Source organism: Callithrix jacchus, chromosome 15, assembly GCF_049354715.1.
Source record: "Callithrix jacchus isolate 240 chromosome 15, calJac240_pri, whole genome shotgun sequence".
NCBI classification, from domain to species: domain Eukaryota; kingdom Metazoa; phylum Chordata; class Mammalia; order Primates; family Cebidae; genus Callithrix; species Callithrix jacchus.
Window position 1 is genome coordinate 60,201,551 of NC_133516.1, and position 19,627 is coordinate 60,221,177.

A 19,627-nucleotide genomic window follows, 5' to 3' on the forward strand; every position below is an offset into this window, starting at 1 on the left:
TTTTCATTTTGTTGCATCATTGACATAGCATGATGTTCATCAGTATTGTTACTAGTAATATTAAAGTTTATTCTCACAATAGATGGGGACATCCTCACTTTACAAATGCTTTGACAGAGGTACAGGGCTGTCCTATACTCTACTCCCAGGTTTATAGCTAGGCAGTCATAGAACTGATATTTAAAAGCCATTAAGAAATCATCATTTCTAGTAAAATCAATGCACTTCTGCTGTTTCAAAAAGCCCTGTGGCCCCTCTTTCCTTTGAAGCCAGGATAGCGCTGTTCTGAGTGAATTTGTTCTTTCTTTACAGATGCCTACGCAAGAGGATCCGGGGCTTCCACTTCAAATGCATGCACGCTGTCAGCCATCAGTACAATAATGATTTCCCTCACAGCTAGGTCCAGTTTATGACAAAAGTTATCTAAAGGACTTCCTGTTTATAATATAAGCAACATTTAGCTAGTTGTTTTGAAGACAACCAGTACTAAGTAATATTGTTGTTCAAGTACATCTTATTACTGGAATAAAAATGTTTTTTGCTTCTTTAGGAATGGCATTTACAGTACTTCCTCAAAGCAAATCTAGCTTTGTCTGAAGTTTCTTTGGAAACTCTGCAATGCACTGAAGACATCTGTAATATGATGTTACCAAAGCAGTTTACATATGTCCTTATATGCATATTTTTTATTATATATTTAGTGTTTTATAGAATTTTTTAAAGTTAACATATAATGTAGATATTAATTTTTTCCTCGGCTGTAAAATGCTATGGGCAACAGAATCATGCAATTATGATTTAAAAATATTTCCTTTAAAGACAGAGTTTGAAATTCATCTTGGTAAATAAATTGCAAATTACTTGTACAGTTTTACAAGGATCTCGTGGCAGAACAGCTGAAGACTTGGTCTATAACTCAAGGCTGCTGTATGCAAATTACTCTTCAAGTGGTTAATGCGTTGAATCAAGTCCTTTTGACATATATAATATGTTTTCTCATGCCGTTGTGAATTTTGTTGTTCAGCACAACTTGAGATGGTTTCAGGAATGGCTGCAATCTCAAAAGCTAAATTTACTGCCCAAGAGGCACCTTGTGCAATATTCCCATCCCTGAATTTAGCATTGTACAGTAAGATTTCCTTTATGCTCAACTAAGTTAGCATTGTCTTTGTAGTAGCATTATCTTCGACATTAAATTTAAAGTAAAATATCCTGTAGTAACATAGACCAAAAGTTACTATAGTTAACCAAGTCTTTCAAAGGATAAAAGATAATTTTATTATCTTTAACTGTATCTATTTTGAATGTAAATTTTAAAAAAGTAATTCTCTGTCAATGGATTCCTAATTTCTTTAAAAATTTCTTACATATATTATGTGTATCTCTGTAATAATAGGGCCCTCCTTTTGAATCAAAATTACATATGGAGTTTGGAAGATTTCACCTATTTCAACAAATAGTTGCTGCAAGAATTTTTAATATGACTCTATAAAAGATCTTTAGTACAATTGTATGGTTTCTTGATTATCTGTTTTGCAATAGGTAGCCTAGTTGCTTTATACGCTTTACCTTCTAGGTCTAAAATCACACATTGGAAAGTGACAATATCAACAAAACTGTATTCTTATGAAAAGAACTATTTGTTACAATGGGAAAGGTTTTGTAAGCCAATGCTAGTGGAACAGTGACATAAAAGGCAATGAAATTTTCTATAAACATTTTCACATGTAAACACGCTGCCACCTTTTCTTCTTTCTCAGAGAACTCAGATTTGCTGTAATTTGTCATTTTTGCTTACAAATAATATAACAGCTTTTCAACCTTCTAGTTATATTTATCCAATAAAATCATAATCAGGATTCCATTTGTGTAAAAACTAGGGTGGTAACCGGAAAAAAAATATTGTCAGTATTTCAAGCTGTGTTCCTTTCTTAATTTGATATGATTACTTCTATGTTAAAATGAAATTTAAAATCACATGCAAAAAAAATCAACAAAATAATAAAATGAATGAAAAAAAGATGACACCCCAGGGAGTTCCCAACCCCAGTGTAAATGATATTTACCAGTGATCTAGCATATGTAATCTTTTTTTAAAGGTATTGTTAATAAATATTCTGTCATTTGTAAAGATACTTGTCTTTTGGGAGCATTTTTCCTGCCTGCCTGTCAGGGAATTTGTTAGTTTACCCTTGTGCTAGTTATAATTTGGGATTATCGAGGGACTCAAAAGTCTCCACCCAAATCTAGATGACCCAGAGCTATTCCTTTGGAATTGACAACCCTGAAGACACCATTTCAAATCCTCTTTGAAAGTAAAGAGGGTCCTAATTCACAAGTAAATGTCCTAAAGATGAATATCTTCTCTTGATTAGCTAAGTCTTTTGTATATTTACTCTAAGTATATCTGTTTTTTTCCTCACTCCCATTGCTAAAAGGATATGTTCTAAACTTTCTAAACTTGAGCATTTAAGACCCTCCTTTTTTTTTTTTGGAGGCAGAGTCTCACTCTGTCACCCAGGCTGGAGTGCAATGGCATGATCTCTGCTCACTGCAACCTCTGCCTCCCAGGTTCAAGTGATTCTCCTGCCTCAGCCTCCTGAATAGCTGGGATTACAGGCACTTGCCACTATGCCCGGCTAATTTTTGTATGTTTAGTAGAGACGAGGTTTCACCATGTTAGTCAGGCTGGTCTCGAACTCCTGACCTCAGGTGATCTGCCCACCTCGACCTCCCAAAGTGCTGGGATTACAGGTGTGAGTCACTGCACCCAGTCTTTAAGGCCCTTTTTAATCCAAAACAACTTAACTGTGTATCCAGTCACACTGAGCCCTCCCTGACCCCTGAAGACTGCTTACTTTTGGTCTCACCTCTGTGCCTTTGGTCTTATGGCTGCCCCTTCCTGAAATGCTCTCTCCATCCTTCTCTCCCATCCAAATCCCAGCTGTCCTAGAGTAGCTCCAGCCCAGTTTGTCATGCTTCAGTCCTTTATGACATTCTTCCTCTAAATTACCTGCAACCCCTAGCAATGCCACTCATTTAGTAATTAATCAGATACTACTTTTGGAAATACCTTGTGCTGTTATCTTGCATTTTAATTTAACTCCTGTATTGTTACTTACTTTTCCTTGTATGTATGCCTTGTCTTCCCAACTAGATTGTAAGCTCCTTGAGGGCAGGGACTTTGGTCTTATCTTCCATGTACTCTCCATAGTGCCTAGCACAGTGCCTTGCAATAAATACTCATTGATTAATTGATTGAAGGGGTCTTTGAAGTAGCATTTTGCATCAGTTGCCTACCTGTGTGCCATAGTAAACCAACAGGGAAGACTGTGTCACTACTTTTGTGATGAGATGAAAAGCGTTAAAAGGCCTGGCTTCAAGTGCAGTGACTCATGCCTTTAATCCCAGCACTTTGGGAGAACAAGGTGGGCAGATCACAAGGTCAAGAGATGGAGACCATACTGGCCAACACAGTGAAACCCTGTTTCTATTAAAAATACAAAAATTAGTCAGGTGTGGTAATGCGTGGCTGTAGTCCCAGCTACTTGGGAGGCTGAGGCAGGAGAATTGCTTGAACCTGGAGGCAGAGGTTGCAGGGAGCCAAGATCACACCACTGCACTCCAGCCTGGGTGACAGAGGGAGACTCTGTCTAAAAAAAAACAAACCAGGCCACTCTGCGGGTCCAGGCAGTGGGAACTTTGGAGAGTCTTTTTGGGGTGCTGTTGTGGGGATGAATCAGCTTTGTTTCCAATTTTGATGTCATTGTGCTCAATATTCAGATTCCTGGTGTCTAATTAGTTCCATTTGAGTACCTTGATCAGACTAAGTCTGTACTCATGGGGGAGAGATAAAGGAAAATTAAGACACTGGTTTCCAAAAAGTAAGAGAAGAGATACTAGGTTAAAATAAGTAACAGATTTTGTATGCTTAGCCAGCCAAGGGGATTTTCCTAGGCCCTTAGCCCAAGTAATACCCTCTAGTGGAATAAATATATTGCTCCTAGAGATTCTTTTCTGAAGGAAGAGCACTAGGAAAATTTGCTTTGTTCATTTAACCTTTCCAAGTGCTTACTCCTACTCTCTTTTTTGTGTGTGCAATTCACTTGTGATTTAACTGTATGAAAGGAAATTCTATTCTGCCAGATACTTGGATTCTCTCAGTGTATCTACTTTCTAGAGAGCCCACACATGCTATGTAAAAAGCACCTTTCCATGGGGGCAGAAGACATGGATGATAAGCTTCATTTCTCAGGTAAGCTCTGAATTCTTCCAGTCTATGAGGTGGGAAGCGCATCAGTTTTGATATTAAAAGAGAATGATTGTGTTATTCGCACCATCAAAATTGTGGTTGTTTAAATCCAGGAAGAAATATTAAATCCTGATTAACCTTTTCCCAGTCTCTTCCACCACCTTGCCTCCTTCCAAATATGCTCAAAGAATGTTGAATTATAAAAAGTATGTAAATCACACATAATTAGCCACAAACATGTTATGCAGTTTTTAAAGTAATCTAATGTAATGTAATCAACCAACAGGTGATTTTTGTTCACCATATTGGATTATTGATGCTACTGTTCTCCATTAACACTGACAAAGAAGTGACTGTTATTTTCCTGTTGTTACATTAGCAGAATGTTCTGACTAAAACGTTATGTATCTAACCACAGTGATTTGAAAGTCAAGGCTTTAAAATCAAGGACTTTTAGTTAATCTGTGGACATACCCCAGATTTTTCCATTACAAAACGCCAGACACTGAGGCCTTTCAAAGGCAGCCTGATACAGAGACTAAGAATGTGGATCCCGGAGTTTGGCTGTCTGGAATGCATTGTAAAGTTGCTGCTTATTAGGGAGGAGAAAGTTTGTAAAGCTCTAAATGCATGGCTCTCCAAGCAGTGATGGTTTTATCATCCATTATTGTTCTTTTTCTCAAGGGACTTTACCAGAACCACTGATAAAGGCTGTGGGTGCGTCTCATCACCAAAATGAGTGGAACTTGGCTGGCACATCTATTATCACCCTTTATTTAAACATTATCATTTCTTAATATAAATTTTAATATTCAATAATTTCAATAATACAATCAGCTAATTCAAATTTATGCAGTAGAGCTCCCATTCAGATGCCAGGTTTTGCACAAAGCCTCCCTCAGCTTCCCCATCCGGAATTGACGTTGCATTTCTCCAACTTCCAGGGCATGGGGTCAGTACCCATTCATGTCAGTCAGTCCTTTGTACCTTGTATTTAAATCATTTTTGATGGTATCTTCTCCCTTATAGTAGATACAAAGCACCTCAGCATTGGCATCTGAGTGAGACTCCTCACTGTACTCCGGGGCACCAGGCCCGTGTACCCCCCATCTCATACCTAGAGGGAGGAGAATATTTGGCACCATTTCCTGTGATTTCCCCAGGTCTCCTGCTGGAGTGTGATTACTAAATGCAAGTCAAGCTGCCCATTCTGCAAAGAGGTCCCTTTTCCCCTTGTGCTAAATGGGCCATACAAATTAAATGTTCCAATTCTGCAACTTGACTGTAAACTACAATACTGAACAGAGCTCACAGTTTAAACAAAATTGGCTGCTATCCTTTATCTCCAACAGTTATGGGCTGCGGTAGATTAGCAGAGCTCTAATGATATAGATCACATAGAGAGAAAGCTTTTTTTAAAAAAGGTCAACGATATGATAGATCTGAAAGTCTGGAAATTGGAAGGCTGAGCTACTTAAATATAGATGTGATTACATGTGATATCCCATTCTCTGTAAACTGGGCTTTTGCCATATGTACTTATTAATTGTTATGAATAACACAAACTATACCAGGAAATAGGTATGTCTTAGGGCTTTAACAATTTGTTTTTCTAGTTTTCACAGTGATCTTCACACTAATAAGCGCAGGACACAGGTTTTTATTCTTTTTTCATTTAATAAATGGAAGCAAAGAGGTGATATAAGAAGCCCAAAGTAACATAGGGAATTAGAAAGGCAGAGCTGGACACAGTGGCTCACACCTGTAATCTCAGCACTTTGGGAGCCCAAGGTGGGTGGATCACATGAGGTCAAGCGTTTGAGACAAGCCTGGCCAACATGGTGAAACCCCGTCTCTACTAAAAATACTAAATTAGCTGGGTGTGGTGGTAGGAACCTGTGATCCCAGCTACTCGGGAGGCTGAAGCAGGAGAATCACTTGAACCCAGGAGGCAGAGGTTGCAGTGAGCTGAGATCACTCCACTGCACTCTAGCGGGTGACAGTATGAGATTCTGTCTCAAAACAAACAAACAAAAAAAAAACAAGTCAGGACTAGAATTTAGAACTCAAACTTGTAAGTTAGTGGATTTCATATACCTAGAAATAAGTACTTAGAGAAAGGACAGGATAGAGCAAGGAATTAGACTCTGAAGTTCAACTAGAGAACATTCTAGGACAACTAGGTAGGCCAGAGGAAATGGTGAAATTGGAGAATGGGATATCTGAGGTTCAAATGCTGAAGGTGGAGAAGTTCTGAGTGATGGCCAGGCCCAGGGCACAGCCATCTGGAGGAATGGAATAGGATAAGTTCCTGGAGAGGGTTTTAGTTATTCAGCAAGGGGCTACTGGCTACTCTGTCTGTACCAGGCACTATTCTGCACACAGAAGAATGATGTGGCATTCAGATGTGCATGAGGAAGCCAAGGCACTAGTAACAGTATTTTGTCACAATACAGAGAAATGCAATGACAATAATAATGACAGTCAATAATGATTATGCTTATAATATGCAAATCAGTCTCAGTGCAAATCAACCTACTGATTTAGTTACCATTTATTATTCCCCTATTTTAACCACGGAGAACTGAGGTTAAGAGGTTCACATTTGTCCCTAATCACAGTTGATCAGAGGCCAGGAATTGAAATGTTGATGGCTTCACTTTAGGGCCCTACTCCAAAATATTAGATGTCTGTATCTGTAAATAGATGATACACAAACAATAAGGTAGATAGGTAGATAAATAGATACAGGTTCCCATATAGCAACAAGAGGGAAGGTAGTAATGAGCTTCAGGCTCAGGTGGGATGATTTTTCTGTTCTAAAGTGGTCCAAGCTTCTCTGCCTCTCTTTCCTTGACTTCAAATGGTGTTTTCTGCATATTTGTTGTTCTTGACATCAGGTGTTTTAGAGCTGTTTCTTTAAACTCCAGCTACCCTGCAAGATCAGGATTACCAATAAAACTGGAGAGGACCAGTTAAACTCGGATTTCAGATTTAAAAACAAAGTTATGCTTCTTTAGTATAATTATGTCCCACGTGATATTTATTTGAAATTCAAATTTAACTGAGCCTCTTGTTTTTATTTGCTAAATCTGGCAGCCTTACACAGGGAGGTCTTCATTACCCCCATTGAGGTAATTAATTTCTAATTCAAAATTCCAGGGTCTTGCTGATGTGTTGTCAGATCTCTGAAGGTCAGTAGCTCTGAGGGCAAGTCATGAAGTTTGCTGTTTTGAGTTCTGTTTCATTTGCTGAACTCTCCTTCCCACTTTTCCTTGGATGGTGTGAGGGTGGGATATGTGTGTGTCCAGAGAGCCAAGGCTTGAGGGTGAAGTTTTTCTTAGAGCTGGCAGAAAAGAATTTTAAGACAAGGGAATCTTTCTCCAGCAAAGGCCTACATTATGTGGCAAGAAGGTGTTAAAGCACATGGAAGGGATTCCAGAAATATTCTGAAGTGTTGTAAAAATGGGCTTGTTGCCAAGAACATAAGCCACAGTACAGCTAGTTGGAAAACTATGTAGTGGATGCATTATTTATCAACTACAATGTTGGGACCAAATATCTGAGACCAAATGACTGGCAGTTAGAAATTGGCCCAGTTATTCCTCTTGAATTTAGTGGTTAATGAATAAGATATTGACTGCATACTATGTGTCAAGCACTGTGATGGGCACTGGAGAAACTGGGATAAATAGGGTTAAGGCTTTCCTCATCGTTCACTGGAGGAGGCAGAAATATACACTTATTGAAAGATGGTGTGAATAGTGTGACAGATGAAAGCATGAACAGAATACAGACCTGTGTTTCTTGCAAAACCTACTTATAATGAGGTTAAGTTCAGTCAAACAATTTTTTTTACCATTGATCCTCCATGATAGAATAATTTTTATTTGATTAAACATAATTATTTTCTCAAATTGTCTGCTTTTCTTGAAAAAAGAAAACCCAACACATTTACACATTTTCAATCCATTAAGCCATGTGTAAATATTGTCCCTCTGGGAAAATCTAGGTCATTGCCCACTTTTTTGTAAATAAAGATTTGTTGCAACACAGCCACACTGATTTATGTATTGCCTATGGCCACATCTGTGCTATCATGGCAGAAATGAGTAGCTGGCAGAAAGACCATGGTCCTCAAAACTGAAAATATTTACTATCTATCCCTTTAAGAAGATGCTTGCTGGCCATGGAGAGTGGCTCATGCCTGTAATCCCAGCACTTTGGGAAGCCAAGGCTGGGTGATCACTTGAGCCCAGGAGTTCAAGACCAGGGCAACATGGGAGATCCTGTGTGTACCAAAAACAATTTATAAATTATCTGGGCATGGTGGCACACCCATGTGGTCCCAGCTACTCAAGAGGCTGAGGTGGGAGGATCACTTGAGCCCAGGAGGTAGAGGCTGCAGTGAACCATGATCATGGCACTGGACTCCAGCCTTTCCAGCCTGGGGAACAAAGGAGACTCCGTCTTAAAAAAAAAAAACAAAAAGGCATCAGCAGCTTGCCAACCTTTAAACTACGACACCAGTACTTTATTGTTAATTTCTTTCTTGCAATTTTCACCCTTGGGTTTCTGTGTCCTTTCAGTTTCTTACTTTGCAGGGACAAATCTCTGCTTTTAATTTTAATAAATGAAACAAACCTAATAAGACACCTTCAAGTTGAAAATAGTCCGCTAGAACTTTAAAATCACGCACATGGGCCATATGGGCGGCTTTGTGTTGCTCCTGACAACCAACGCAGGTGTCTACTGAGAGCCAAATGGATGGTGCCGGCTGGGGAGGTGAGCCGGGAGCTCGGAGGAGCCCAGGTGTTTGGTGGCAGCTGAGGTGGAGTGTGGCGTTTCTGAGAGGAGCAGCAGACCAACTGTGAGTTCTTATTACTTCATTAATGTAAGCTTCAGTGCCTATTTAATTTCTGCTATAACCACACAGCTTTAATAAGTGAACCCGCCATTAGAACTTAGTTCTTTATAATCGATATTGTTTTCCACTCTGGTAAACATTTAAGAAGCGCACTTCCTTTTCCTTCGTCTGGCTAGACGCAACAGCAGTCGCTTCCTACTTGGGGCTTATGGGCACAAAGATAAATCAGACACTGCTCTTGACCTCAGAACGATTACACTGAAAACGAGACCGAGCAATTAAAGAGTCTAGGGGAGGCGTGGTGGCTCACGCCTGTAATCCCAACACTTTGGGCGGCCGAGGCAGTGGATCATGAGGTCAAGAGGTTGAGACCATCCTGGCCAACGTGGTGAAACTGAGCGTGTCTCTACTAAAAATATAAAAATTAGCTGAGCGTGGTGGCCCACGCCTGTAGTCCCAGCTACTCCGGAGCCTGAGGCAGGAGAACCGCTTGAACCCGGGAGGGGAGGTTGCAGTGAGCCGAGATCAGCCACTGCTCTCTAGCCTGGCAACAGAGGAGACCTTCGTTTCAAAAAATAAAAAAGAATCCAGTGACTGATAGAATTAAACAGAAGGAACATAGAGGGATGCTTAATTCAAACTGGAAGTTGATCAAAGACTCTCTCAGGTGGCAAAGAGCCAAGACTTAGAAGATAAATCAAAATGTCAACAAAATGAACAAAGGTTGAAAAGGCTTTTTCCACTAGAGAAGTCTCAGCAGAGTCATGGAGTGATGCAATAGCATGGAGCTTACAGGGAAATAAAATCAGCACGTTGGTGAGAATAGAGGTAGGAGTATTTGGGGCTGTGGCTGGAGAGCTAGTAAGCTGAGTCATACTGGACTTTGTCTTAAAAGGCACTTTGACTTGAAGGTGATGGGGAGTTATACAGGCAGATATGCCTTTTACACTGATCCTTCAAAGGGAGGAAATACTGGAGGACATGAGTTCAATTCAGAGGCAGTAGTCCTAGCTGAGAGATAGAGGAAGACAACAGTGGGAAGAGAGAAGGGGAATAATTAGGGGTAAAATGAGACATGTAGCCAACCGCTCTTTAATTGCAGACTTAAACAATTCACTGTCATTTATGTTTAATATTTCTCATTCTGAAACATTTTCATTCACACCTATTACGTACAACACAGAAAATAAACAAGATTGTCTTTTAGTACAGTGCAATGCAAAATTCCAAAGAAAGGAATGCTTTTCAAAAAAATTGCACCCTGGAACTCAATTTGTAGGATGTGGGAGCAGGAACAGCTACAGTCCTTAGGCTAGCACCAAGTCCTATTCTAATTAGGTTTTTCACCTTTACTTGTGCCATCAAAGTTTGTTTTCAGTTCTCTGTTCTCACTTCCAGATATCTACTTTTTCTTTAACAAATTAGCACCTAAGGCTTATTAATTCCACCAGCAGATGGTCCTTACACATATAAGCATCACTATGAAAACGTTTGGATTTTTAATCAGGATGTTCTTTGCCCACGTGGATTCTTCCCCAGCCTGCATAAATAGCTTGAGGTCTGAGGCATTTCAATGAGACTCAGGTGGTCGGGCTGTTGGCAAACGTGACCTTTACCCTCCAGTCTCCCCAGCACTTCCGCATGCTGCACGCAGTGAATTCCAAATGCCAAGGAAAGAAATTGGGCTAAAATCCCTGTTGGAACACATGTCTTGGAAAAGCATGTTTGTTCTGATCCCATGGCCGTGGAGGCTCTAGGAGGAAAGTGACTCTCTACCCTGTCATAGTGGGAGATTGCAAGAGGTGGGAGCCAATACCATGACTTCACTTTACATCAACCTGCTGATGATGGTGTTTACTATTAAGTGAATTTCAAACTTTCTGACTTGCCCTAACAAGGCTAGAGAGAACAGTAGAGACCACTCAAAATTAGCCACTTCTGAAATGCCTCTTACATAGCAATTTATACGTAACAATTTAGATACTTTGGCAGTAAAAACATCCAGGTCACACTAGCCTGATGGTTAGGTACATGTGTCTCCTAGTTGCTTCCAATCACATTCTCACTGGACACCCAGCTTCCTCCTGTGTTATTGTAGGCTTTGAGGATCTCTGCCAAATACTGTTAAGTCTAATCTGTATGTAAGGTACTGTGTCAGTGCTGACAGGGTTTAAGAAACATATTTTCTCAGGTCAGATACTGTCCTAGACACTGCAGATAAAGAGACGGATTTCACACAAGCTCCATCTTCCTGGAACTCACAGTCTAGAGGGGAGGCCTCCCAACTGTTAATGGTATATTCTGCAAATGCAGTAGCTCCAACATTGAGATGAGGCACAGAATGAGAATCCAAAGGCAGGATCAACTAACTCTGCTTTTGAAGGCTTCATCGAAGAAGTGATGATGGTTATGGGTTCCCAAAGAATGACTATGAGTTCCACAAACGAAGAAGGGAGGAAGAAGTTCCCAATCCACCAAGCAGGCCACATGGGCTACGTTGTGTTGAAACATATATACCAAGGGCCAGATAATGGTATTAGCTCAGGGAAGTGTAGCAAGGAGCTCGGCTTGGCCCAGGTAATTGATGGCTGCTGAGGAGGGAGGAGTCTCCGAAGTGAGCATCACACAAGCACTGAAGAGCTGGCCACATTGGTGGTGGGGGAGCTCCCTGCTTCTGTGCCTGCCTCCTAGGCAGAGGCGATTTCCACACTGCTAACTGTCTAGGCTCTGGTTTGAAAGAGATCAGACAGGGAGCTCCAAGCCTCCCTGCACAGTTTTTTGGGAGCAGGCCTTTTCTGTCACCTCTTCCTTCAGCGGCTGATTTTTAAATTTTGATAATCATAAGACTCTCCCGGAGCAGCAGTTTTTCATTGTGTCCTGGGGACCAGCAGCATGAGCATCACCTGGGAACTTGTTAGAATTGCAGATTTTTCAGACCCCACCCTGATCTATTCAATCAGAGACTCTAAGAATGGAGCCCACTCCTCTGTCTTAATGAGCCCTCCAGGTGCCTCTGATTCTGACCTAAGGTGTTCATTAAAAATACAGTTTCGTGGCCTGGCACGGTGGCTCATGCCTGTAATCCCAGCACTTTGGAAGGCTGAGGCCAGTGTATCTCTTGAGCCCAGGAGTTTGAGACCAGCCTGGACAGCATGGCAAAATGCCATCTCTACAAAAAATACAAAAATTAGCTGGGCATGGTGATATGCACCTGTAGTCCCAGCTACTCGGTAGGCTGAGGCAGGAGGATTGCTTGAGCTCAGGAGGTAGAGGTTGCAGTGAGCTAAGATCACATCACCATACTCTAGCCTGTGACAGAGCAAGACTTTGTCTCCAAAAAGAAAGCAGGTTTGAGATTCCAAAAAAAAAGCAGGTTTGAGATTCTGAATCACTCAAGTCACCAAACATTTTGCTAATTATTGCACCTCCCTGGGCCTTGCCTGCTCAGCCACACCCCTAAGCAGGCCTCAGCTTTCCCTGACACTCCTCCCCACATTTCTGGGGTCACCTGAGCCTGGTATTCAACTCTACACTATGCCATTTCCTATCAACTCCTCTGAATCTTAGTGACTGCAACTATAAAATGAGGGCAGTAATACAGATTACTACAAGACAGTGCAGGCTTGTCAAGACCCAAGGTGTTTCTATGCCTATTACCCAGGGTCCGACCCTCTGCTAGTTATAGTGGATAAGTATAGGTTAATTAGGGAAACAAACCTGGAAATACATGATGGTCAATGTGTCCCCACTGATGGATCAAAACTAACTAAACCAACTCCAGAAAGCCTGAGTGTCCCATGTGGGTTTTCTGGGCACTGTTACCTCCTTTCTTGGCCTTCAGCTTCTTGATCCAGGGACATGCAGAGTCAGCACTGAGTTCCTCCCTATTGCCCATCTCTGCCCAGGACATTCCTGTACTTGGCTCCACCTACAGCCCATCACCCATCACAAAGGCCTTCAATCTGGATGCAGATTCATATGAATATGTTAGGAAAAGGAATTTTCTGTATATATTGGGATATTTGATGGATGGCCTTGTAGAAACCTTTCCAAACTTGAGAGACTAGGATTGACCTCGCATTACTTGACTGTCAAGTTGCTTTGAAGTCTTTGGCAGCAAACATCTCTTCAGAAAGTTCTTTCTTGATTCAGTGGTCCCTTTCATGATTGAATTATGCTCAATGCCTTTCTTAATATGTTTCCAGAATATTAAGGTTTCCTTCAAGAATATAATCTTTGAACAAAATCCTGTCCTCTCTTTTAATACAGAGTGATAGTATAGCTCTTCATGCTTTTAAATTAGCTGGTTTTAAATAACACTTCCTGGATCAGGCCTCTGAAGCTTAAATAACTTCTCTCTCTCTCAATCTCTCTCATACATAAACACTCTACCTTGAAAAAGATCACTCTAGAATGTAGGGGGTGAGGAAAGCACCAGGAATTTGTGCCTCTCACTTGCTATAGAAAAGATAGTCTTGAATCCAAGTTCATGATTCATACCAGGCAAATGCTTTCTTCCTCAGATTGTAGCTGAGTGCTACCATTGGCAGCTGGACGTTAGCCTTAAAATCTGTCTCTTGTGCAAGAAAAGGTTGAGGCAAGTCAGGCAAATTGCAAAGATCGGCAGGTGAGGAGGTGCTATCCTGTACAGTGTGGGGAGAAAAAACATGGCAAAATGCTTGGATGAATCAACATCTTTGCCGTGGGCGAGGAGATTTTGATGAAGCATCCAAACTTTTAAGAGACACAAGACTGGTGTGTCTGGGTCTATTGCCTCACAGCTAAACTGAGTGTTCCATAAATTCTGAACACTTCTTAGCCAAGAACCAGCATCCTGTCCTTCTTTTCACCGAGGCATGTGTGTGTGAGTTCATCAGAGGATGCCACAGTGACTAGTCAAAACACAGAATCCTCCAGGGTCTCAACTCCAGGGTTCTCTATATAAATGATGACTTCAGTTTCTGTCTCAGTGGACCCAGCTTTCTGCAAAACAAACCATCTTTCCTTAGACGTCCTTTAGATAACTTTTGGGTTCTTTGAAATCTTTACAATCGGCCTTAAGTCTATTATTTTTTAAATAAAAATAGTAAATGTTCATTGAAGAAGATGTGAAAAATGAAGAAGAAGAAGAAGAAAATGCCTCCCCATGCACCTCTCTCCCAAACACATAGCCCACTGCTTCTCCTCAGCCTTTTTTCTCTAGGCATAAAGTTTTCTTTACACTTACTTGAAGTCATATGGATACACATCTTTATACATTGATTTCTTTCTCTCTAACGTCACTGACTGTAAATCGCATTGTTACATGTGCTTCAGCCACATCGCTTTTGGTAGCTCCATCATATTCCATCCATGGTTTACTACAGTATCCCCCTATCTCTGGACAGTTCTGACCCATTTTGGCAATAATGAATAATGCTGATAACAATTGGAAAATGGGTAACAAAAAATAAAATTGCCTGTAAAAGATCCTATTCCTTTACCTCATTTACTCATCCAACATATTTTTTTACTACCTGTTCCACACTCACCACAGTGCTGTGTCTTGGGAATTCACTGGTGGACACAGCAGGCGTGGCTCCTGCCTTATCCATTTTACTTTTAATAGTTTATAGGCAACCTAATTGGGGGAAGAACCCTCTCTGGTTGCCACTGTAGAATCAAAGAACAGCTGGAAACCAGTCTCATAAATTGAAAGCTCAGTCCAGGCAGTGTGGCTCATGCCTGTAATCCCAGCACTTTTGGAGGCTGAAGCAGGCACATAGCTTGAGCAGAGGAGTTGGAGACCAGCCTGGTGAGAACTTGTCTCTACACAAAATGTATAAATAAGTAAATTATTAGAAAGCTAGGATTTGATTTTTTAGAATAAGCTTTTTTTTTTCTGCTAAAGGCCAATTCACTTTCTTCCTTCACAATATTTTTTTTGACAAGTTCTGGCTCCATCACCCAGGCGGCAGTGTAGTGGCACAATCCCAGCTCACTGCAACCTCTGCCTCCTGGGCTCAAGCCATCTTCCCACCTCAGCCTCCCGAGTAGCTGGGACTACAGGTGTGCACCACCACACCTGACTAATTTTTGTATTTTTTTGTAGAGATGGGGTTTTGCCATGCTGGCCAGGCTGGTTTTGAACTCGTGATCTCAAGTGATCTATCTGTCTTGGCCTCCCAAAGTGCTGGGATTACAGGCATGAGCCACCATGCCTGCCCCTTCACTATAGTTTGAATGTTACAAAATAATTTCTAACTGAGGTCTGAGCAAGCAAAAACTTGCTTTTGGGATGGCAGAGCTCCACTAAGTCCTGGGACTTTGGGCACCCATCCCAAGCTCAAAGGTGCACATTACCTTGAAAAGCAAAGGGTTTCCTTTCCCACTAGCCAAACATTTCCCAGTGGCCACTGACTATAGCACCAGCATACCCTCTTGTCATCCTTGTATCACAGCCTCTGAGAATGGGTTAGATGGCTTTTGTCCTTGGAGGTAGAGGCTGTGCACGGCCACATGGGGCCTGGCTGTAGGCAGCTCTGCACTTGCTCTTATCCTCTCTCAGGTGGAGAATTTAGGCCATAGCACCTACAGCACCAGGTAGGACTTCATTTCCTCAGTTCTGTGTGCTCTTTCTAAACTCAGTCTCTAACTGCTTTGTTTTTATGTGAAACTCTGCAATGTGAGAAGAGAATAAGTTGTTCTGAGAAGCCAGGCGATGTTCGGTGCTGACAATCATCCTCCAATTATTCTGAAACCAGCTTGTCTGCCCCAAGTTGTTATTTTACACACATGACTTGATTTTAATTAACAACAAATAACAACCTCATTCAATAAGCTCTTAAACCAGTTTATTTCTCCAACTTCAGGATATTAAAGGAAATCTTTCAGGGCTCTGTAGGGAAATTAGATACCACCATTAAGAGGCTGGGACAAATAACTTCAGTTGGCTGCTTAAACTAGATGTGGCCTGGGTGCTATGAATCACACCTGTAATCCCAGCACTTTGGGAGGCTGAATTGCTTGAGGTCAGGAGTTCAAGACTAGACTGGCATAACCCTGTCTCTACTAAAAATACAAAATTTAGCTGGGCATGATGGCAGACACCTGTAATCCCAGCTACCTAGGAGGCTGAGGCAGGAGAATCACTTAAACCCACGAGGCGGAGGTTGCAGTGAGCAGAAATCACTCCACTGCACTCCAGCTTGGGTGACAAAGCGAGACTCCATCTCAAACAAACAAAACCAGATGTGTTTTCTCAGAGGTGAGTGTTCTAGACCAAGGCGGGACTGGCAGCACACATCCAGAACCAGCACCAAGTTCTACCTTGGGGCCCACTCTTCCTCCGAAAGAACTCGGTAAAGGAGAGCAGATGGGCCATTCCCCTGATAAAGGAGAACACAAGGATCCAGCCACCGGCAGAGTGATTCTTTTGCCAGCCTCCATTCTCTACGCAATCAGCTAGTAATTGTAACTGTCTATAAATCCTTCCAACACCCAAACTGCAAACGCTGAGGAAAGGTCACCACTTGTTGAAATTAATCATTTTGGTGAGTTTTTCCATCAACCTTTTCTTTTCCCTACAACCAGTCACCAGGTGGTTCATCCAATCGTGAGTTAGTTTATTTGAGAGAAAACTAAATTAGTTAAGAAAATTGTTTGATCTAAATCAGGGGTTGGTAAACTACAGCTGTGGGCCAAATCTGGCTTGTTGCCTGTTTTCGTAAATGAAGTTTTCCTGGAGCACAGCCACACTCATTCATTAGCACATTTTCTGGGGCCACATTCACACTACAATGGCAGAGTTAAAGAGACAGAAACCATTTGTCCCTCAAATATGTACTATCTGGCTCTTTATAGAAAAAGTTTGCTGAGCCCCGATCTAAATAACCATTCACCTTAAGGATAAATTTGTCAAAGCACAGTAATCATACACTGAAAAATCACAAACCATTGCTGAGAGAAGTTAAAGAAAACCTAAATAAATGGAGTGATATGCTACATTTATAGATAAGAAGGCTTAATATTAAGATATCACTTCTCCCCAAATTAACTTATGGCTCAACACAATCTCACCCCAAATCTCAGCTACCTTTTCTTGTAGAAAATGATCAACTAAATCTAAGATGTATATGAAAATGCAGAGGATCTAGAATAACCAAAATAATTTTTTTTAAAATCATTTTCGGAGGCCTTATACCAACTGGTCTCATGGTTTACAATAGAGCCACGGCAATCAGGACAGTATTGTATTGGCATAAAGATACACAAAAAGGTCATGAAAACCAGATAGTCCAGAAATAGAGCCACCTATATTCGGCAACTAATTCCAACAGAAATGCCAAGATAATTCAGTGGGGAAAGGATGATTTACTTCAACAAATGATGCTGGAACAATTGATAGCCACAAGTTAGTGACCATTGGGCTGAGCCTAAGTGCTCTCAATGGTGAATAGGCCTAAGAAAATACATATTGGGTAAAATAATTTGCCTTTTCTATCGTCTTGTTTATACTAAAGAACTCTCAAATTCCCTCTGAAAATTCTCTATTAACTAAGGTACTCAGGTGGAAACATGGAGTCTTAAAACATTAGAGCTAAGCAGAACATTGTAAGATCTCATCTGTGTCCCTTATACCAGAAAGAAATTCAGCACTCATAGGGTTGAAGAGATTGTCCAAAGTCAGTTAAAGAATGGCTGATAGGAAATTAAAATCCCAGTCTGACTGGCAAGAACACTTATAAGAGAGTAGGACCTTTCCAATATGTCAAAACAGTAGTGAACATGCATAATAAAACTATCAGCCAAGCAGGCATGATGGCATACTTCTGTAGTTCCAGCTACTTGGGAGGCTGAGGTGGGAGGATCACTTAGACCTAGTTGTTTGAGACCAGCCTGGGCAACATAGCAAGACCCCATCTCTTAAAAAATACAAACCAAATCAGCCAAAGAACAGAATGACTGAAGCAATAGAAATACTCTTGGCCTTCTGGGTAAAAATCCTCCCTTATGATATAGAAAACCAAGAACCCAGTGACAGCTCCCAGGGGACTCAACCCTGGACACGTGGAATATCATAAGAACTCTCCACATTACCTCATAGTTAGGGGTTACAAAGAAATCTTTGATATTACTTTTTGGTGCTGGAATTGGTGGAAACAACTTGGTCCATAAATGACATCTGAAAACAGAGCAAAAGAAGGAATTAGATGAGCATGAATATACCTTATGTCTCTAAATGTCTACTCTAAACATTGACCTGGTAAATTCTAGAATCTGCTGTTTCGTAAATTCAAAATCTTTGTTTTCCAAGACTTGCAAAATAATAGGTGAAGACTTTAGGGAGTACCGCAAGGCTCTGCTGTGGCTTCTGAGTCATCTAGGGAAGAATAAATGGAAACTGCTTTGTGTCAGTGGGTGCTACCAGGCCTAATCTCTGATACTGAACTGTATACTTCAAATGTGTGGTGCTGTGCCATTTTCTACAATGCTGGTTGAAGCATTCCTTCCTCAACTGTGCTTGCTCAGGGTTTACTTACTTTGCTGCTGTTGTTGTTGAGACTGTGTCTTGCTCTGTCACCCAGGCTGGAGTGCAGCGGTGCCATTGCAGCTCATTGCAACCTCCACTTTGTGGGCTCAAGCAATTTTCCTACTTCAGCCTCCTGAGTAGCTGGGACTACAGGCACATGCCACTGCACTTGGCTAATTTTTGTATTTTTTTTTTTGTAGATACAGGGTTTCACCATTTGCCCAGGCTGGTCTCGAATTCTTGACCTCAAGTGATCCTCCAGCCTTGGTCTCCCAAAGTGCTGAGATTATAGGTGTGAGTCACCATGCTCAGCCAAATTTACTTTCTTTTCATCTCCTTTGGGCTGCCTTCCCAACCTATAGATGCCATCTGAAGATAGCATTTATAACAGTAAAGCTGTTGAATATAAAAGTCATTTTCTAAATTATGAAAGGGACAAGACAAAACATGTTCTTAAGCCTCCTATAATGTCCTTTGCCTTACTGAAAGCTAAAATATGTAAGGGGTACTTACAGGCCATTTGTGGGCTCCAGGATAGTATACCAGATCCACATGCTATTTGTAGAATCTATGTTTGACCTATGAGCCATCAGCCACTCAGGGGCCTGGTGACCTGATAGTTGAGGATGATAATATGCAGGCATTGTGGTGATTTTAGCCTTTCTGAGCTGTGAAAAGCCTATGCTGGCAGCTTACCCAAAAGAGCCAAGGACTGAGTAGAAGGCTGAGAAGTAATCAAAAGAACCCGCATGTAGAAATCTTCACAGAAATTAACAAGCTGTCCACAGCTTCAAGTAGGAGTGAGTGATAGCCAAGGGCTGTGTTGTGCTCTGGCTTCTGTAATTCACCTCTGGATGTTTCCCACTTTTGATCTGGCCTACGCTCATCTTGAACAGGTCATCCAGGCACAAAAATGCCATAAATTCCACCTGGTAACAAGAACGCTCTGCCTACCGGACACATAGTAAGCATGTAAAAATGCAGTACTCAGACCCCA

At 41.2% G+C, this 19,627-nt stretch overlaps 2 protein-coding genes across 19 annotated transcripts in view; one reads left to right on the plus strand and one right to left on the minus strand.

Annotated features, from left to right (window-relative positions):
- The window catches only part of CNTN4 (contactin 4), a 994,033-nt gene extending 991,900 nt beyond the window's left edge, over positions 1–2,133 (plus strand). For all 17 annotated transcript variants that reach the window (XM_078351515.1, XM_078351513.1, XM_078351514.1 and 14 more), the window contains one exon: positions 313–2,133. In XM_078351515.1, the coding sequence (XP_078207641.1) occupies positions 313–413 (101 nt within the window). In that variant the 3' untranslated portion in view covers positions 414–2,133. The remainder of the gene's footprint in view (positions 1–312) is intronic.
- A 7,488-nt stretch (positions 2,134–9,621) lies between these two features.
- IL5RA (interleukin 5 receptor subunit alpha) overlaps positions 9,622–19,627 on the minus strand; it is a 41,432-nt gene continuing 31,426 nt past the window's right edge. The window contains exons 10-11 of one of the 2 annotated variants that reach the window (NM_001257236.1): positions 18,198–18,282; positions 13,992–14,102 (exon numbers count right to left, since the gene is read on the minus strand). In NM_001257236.1, coding sequence (NP_001244165.1) covers positions 14,016–14,102; positions 18,198–18,282 — 172 coding nt within the window. In that variant the 3' untranslated portion in view covers positions 13,992–14,015. Of the gene's footprint in view, positions 18,283–19,627 lie in introns of both variants that reach the window. The other variant, XM_035273635.3, reaches the window with a different exon arrangement.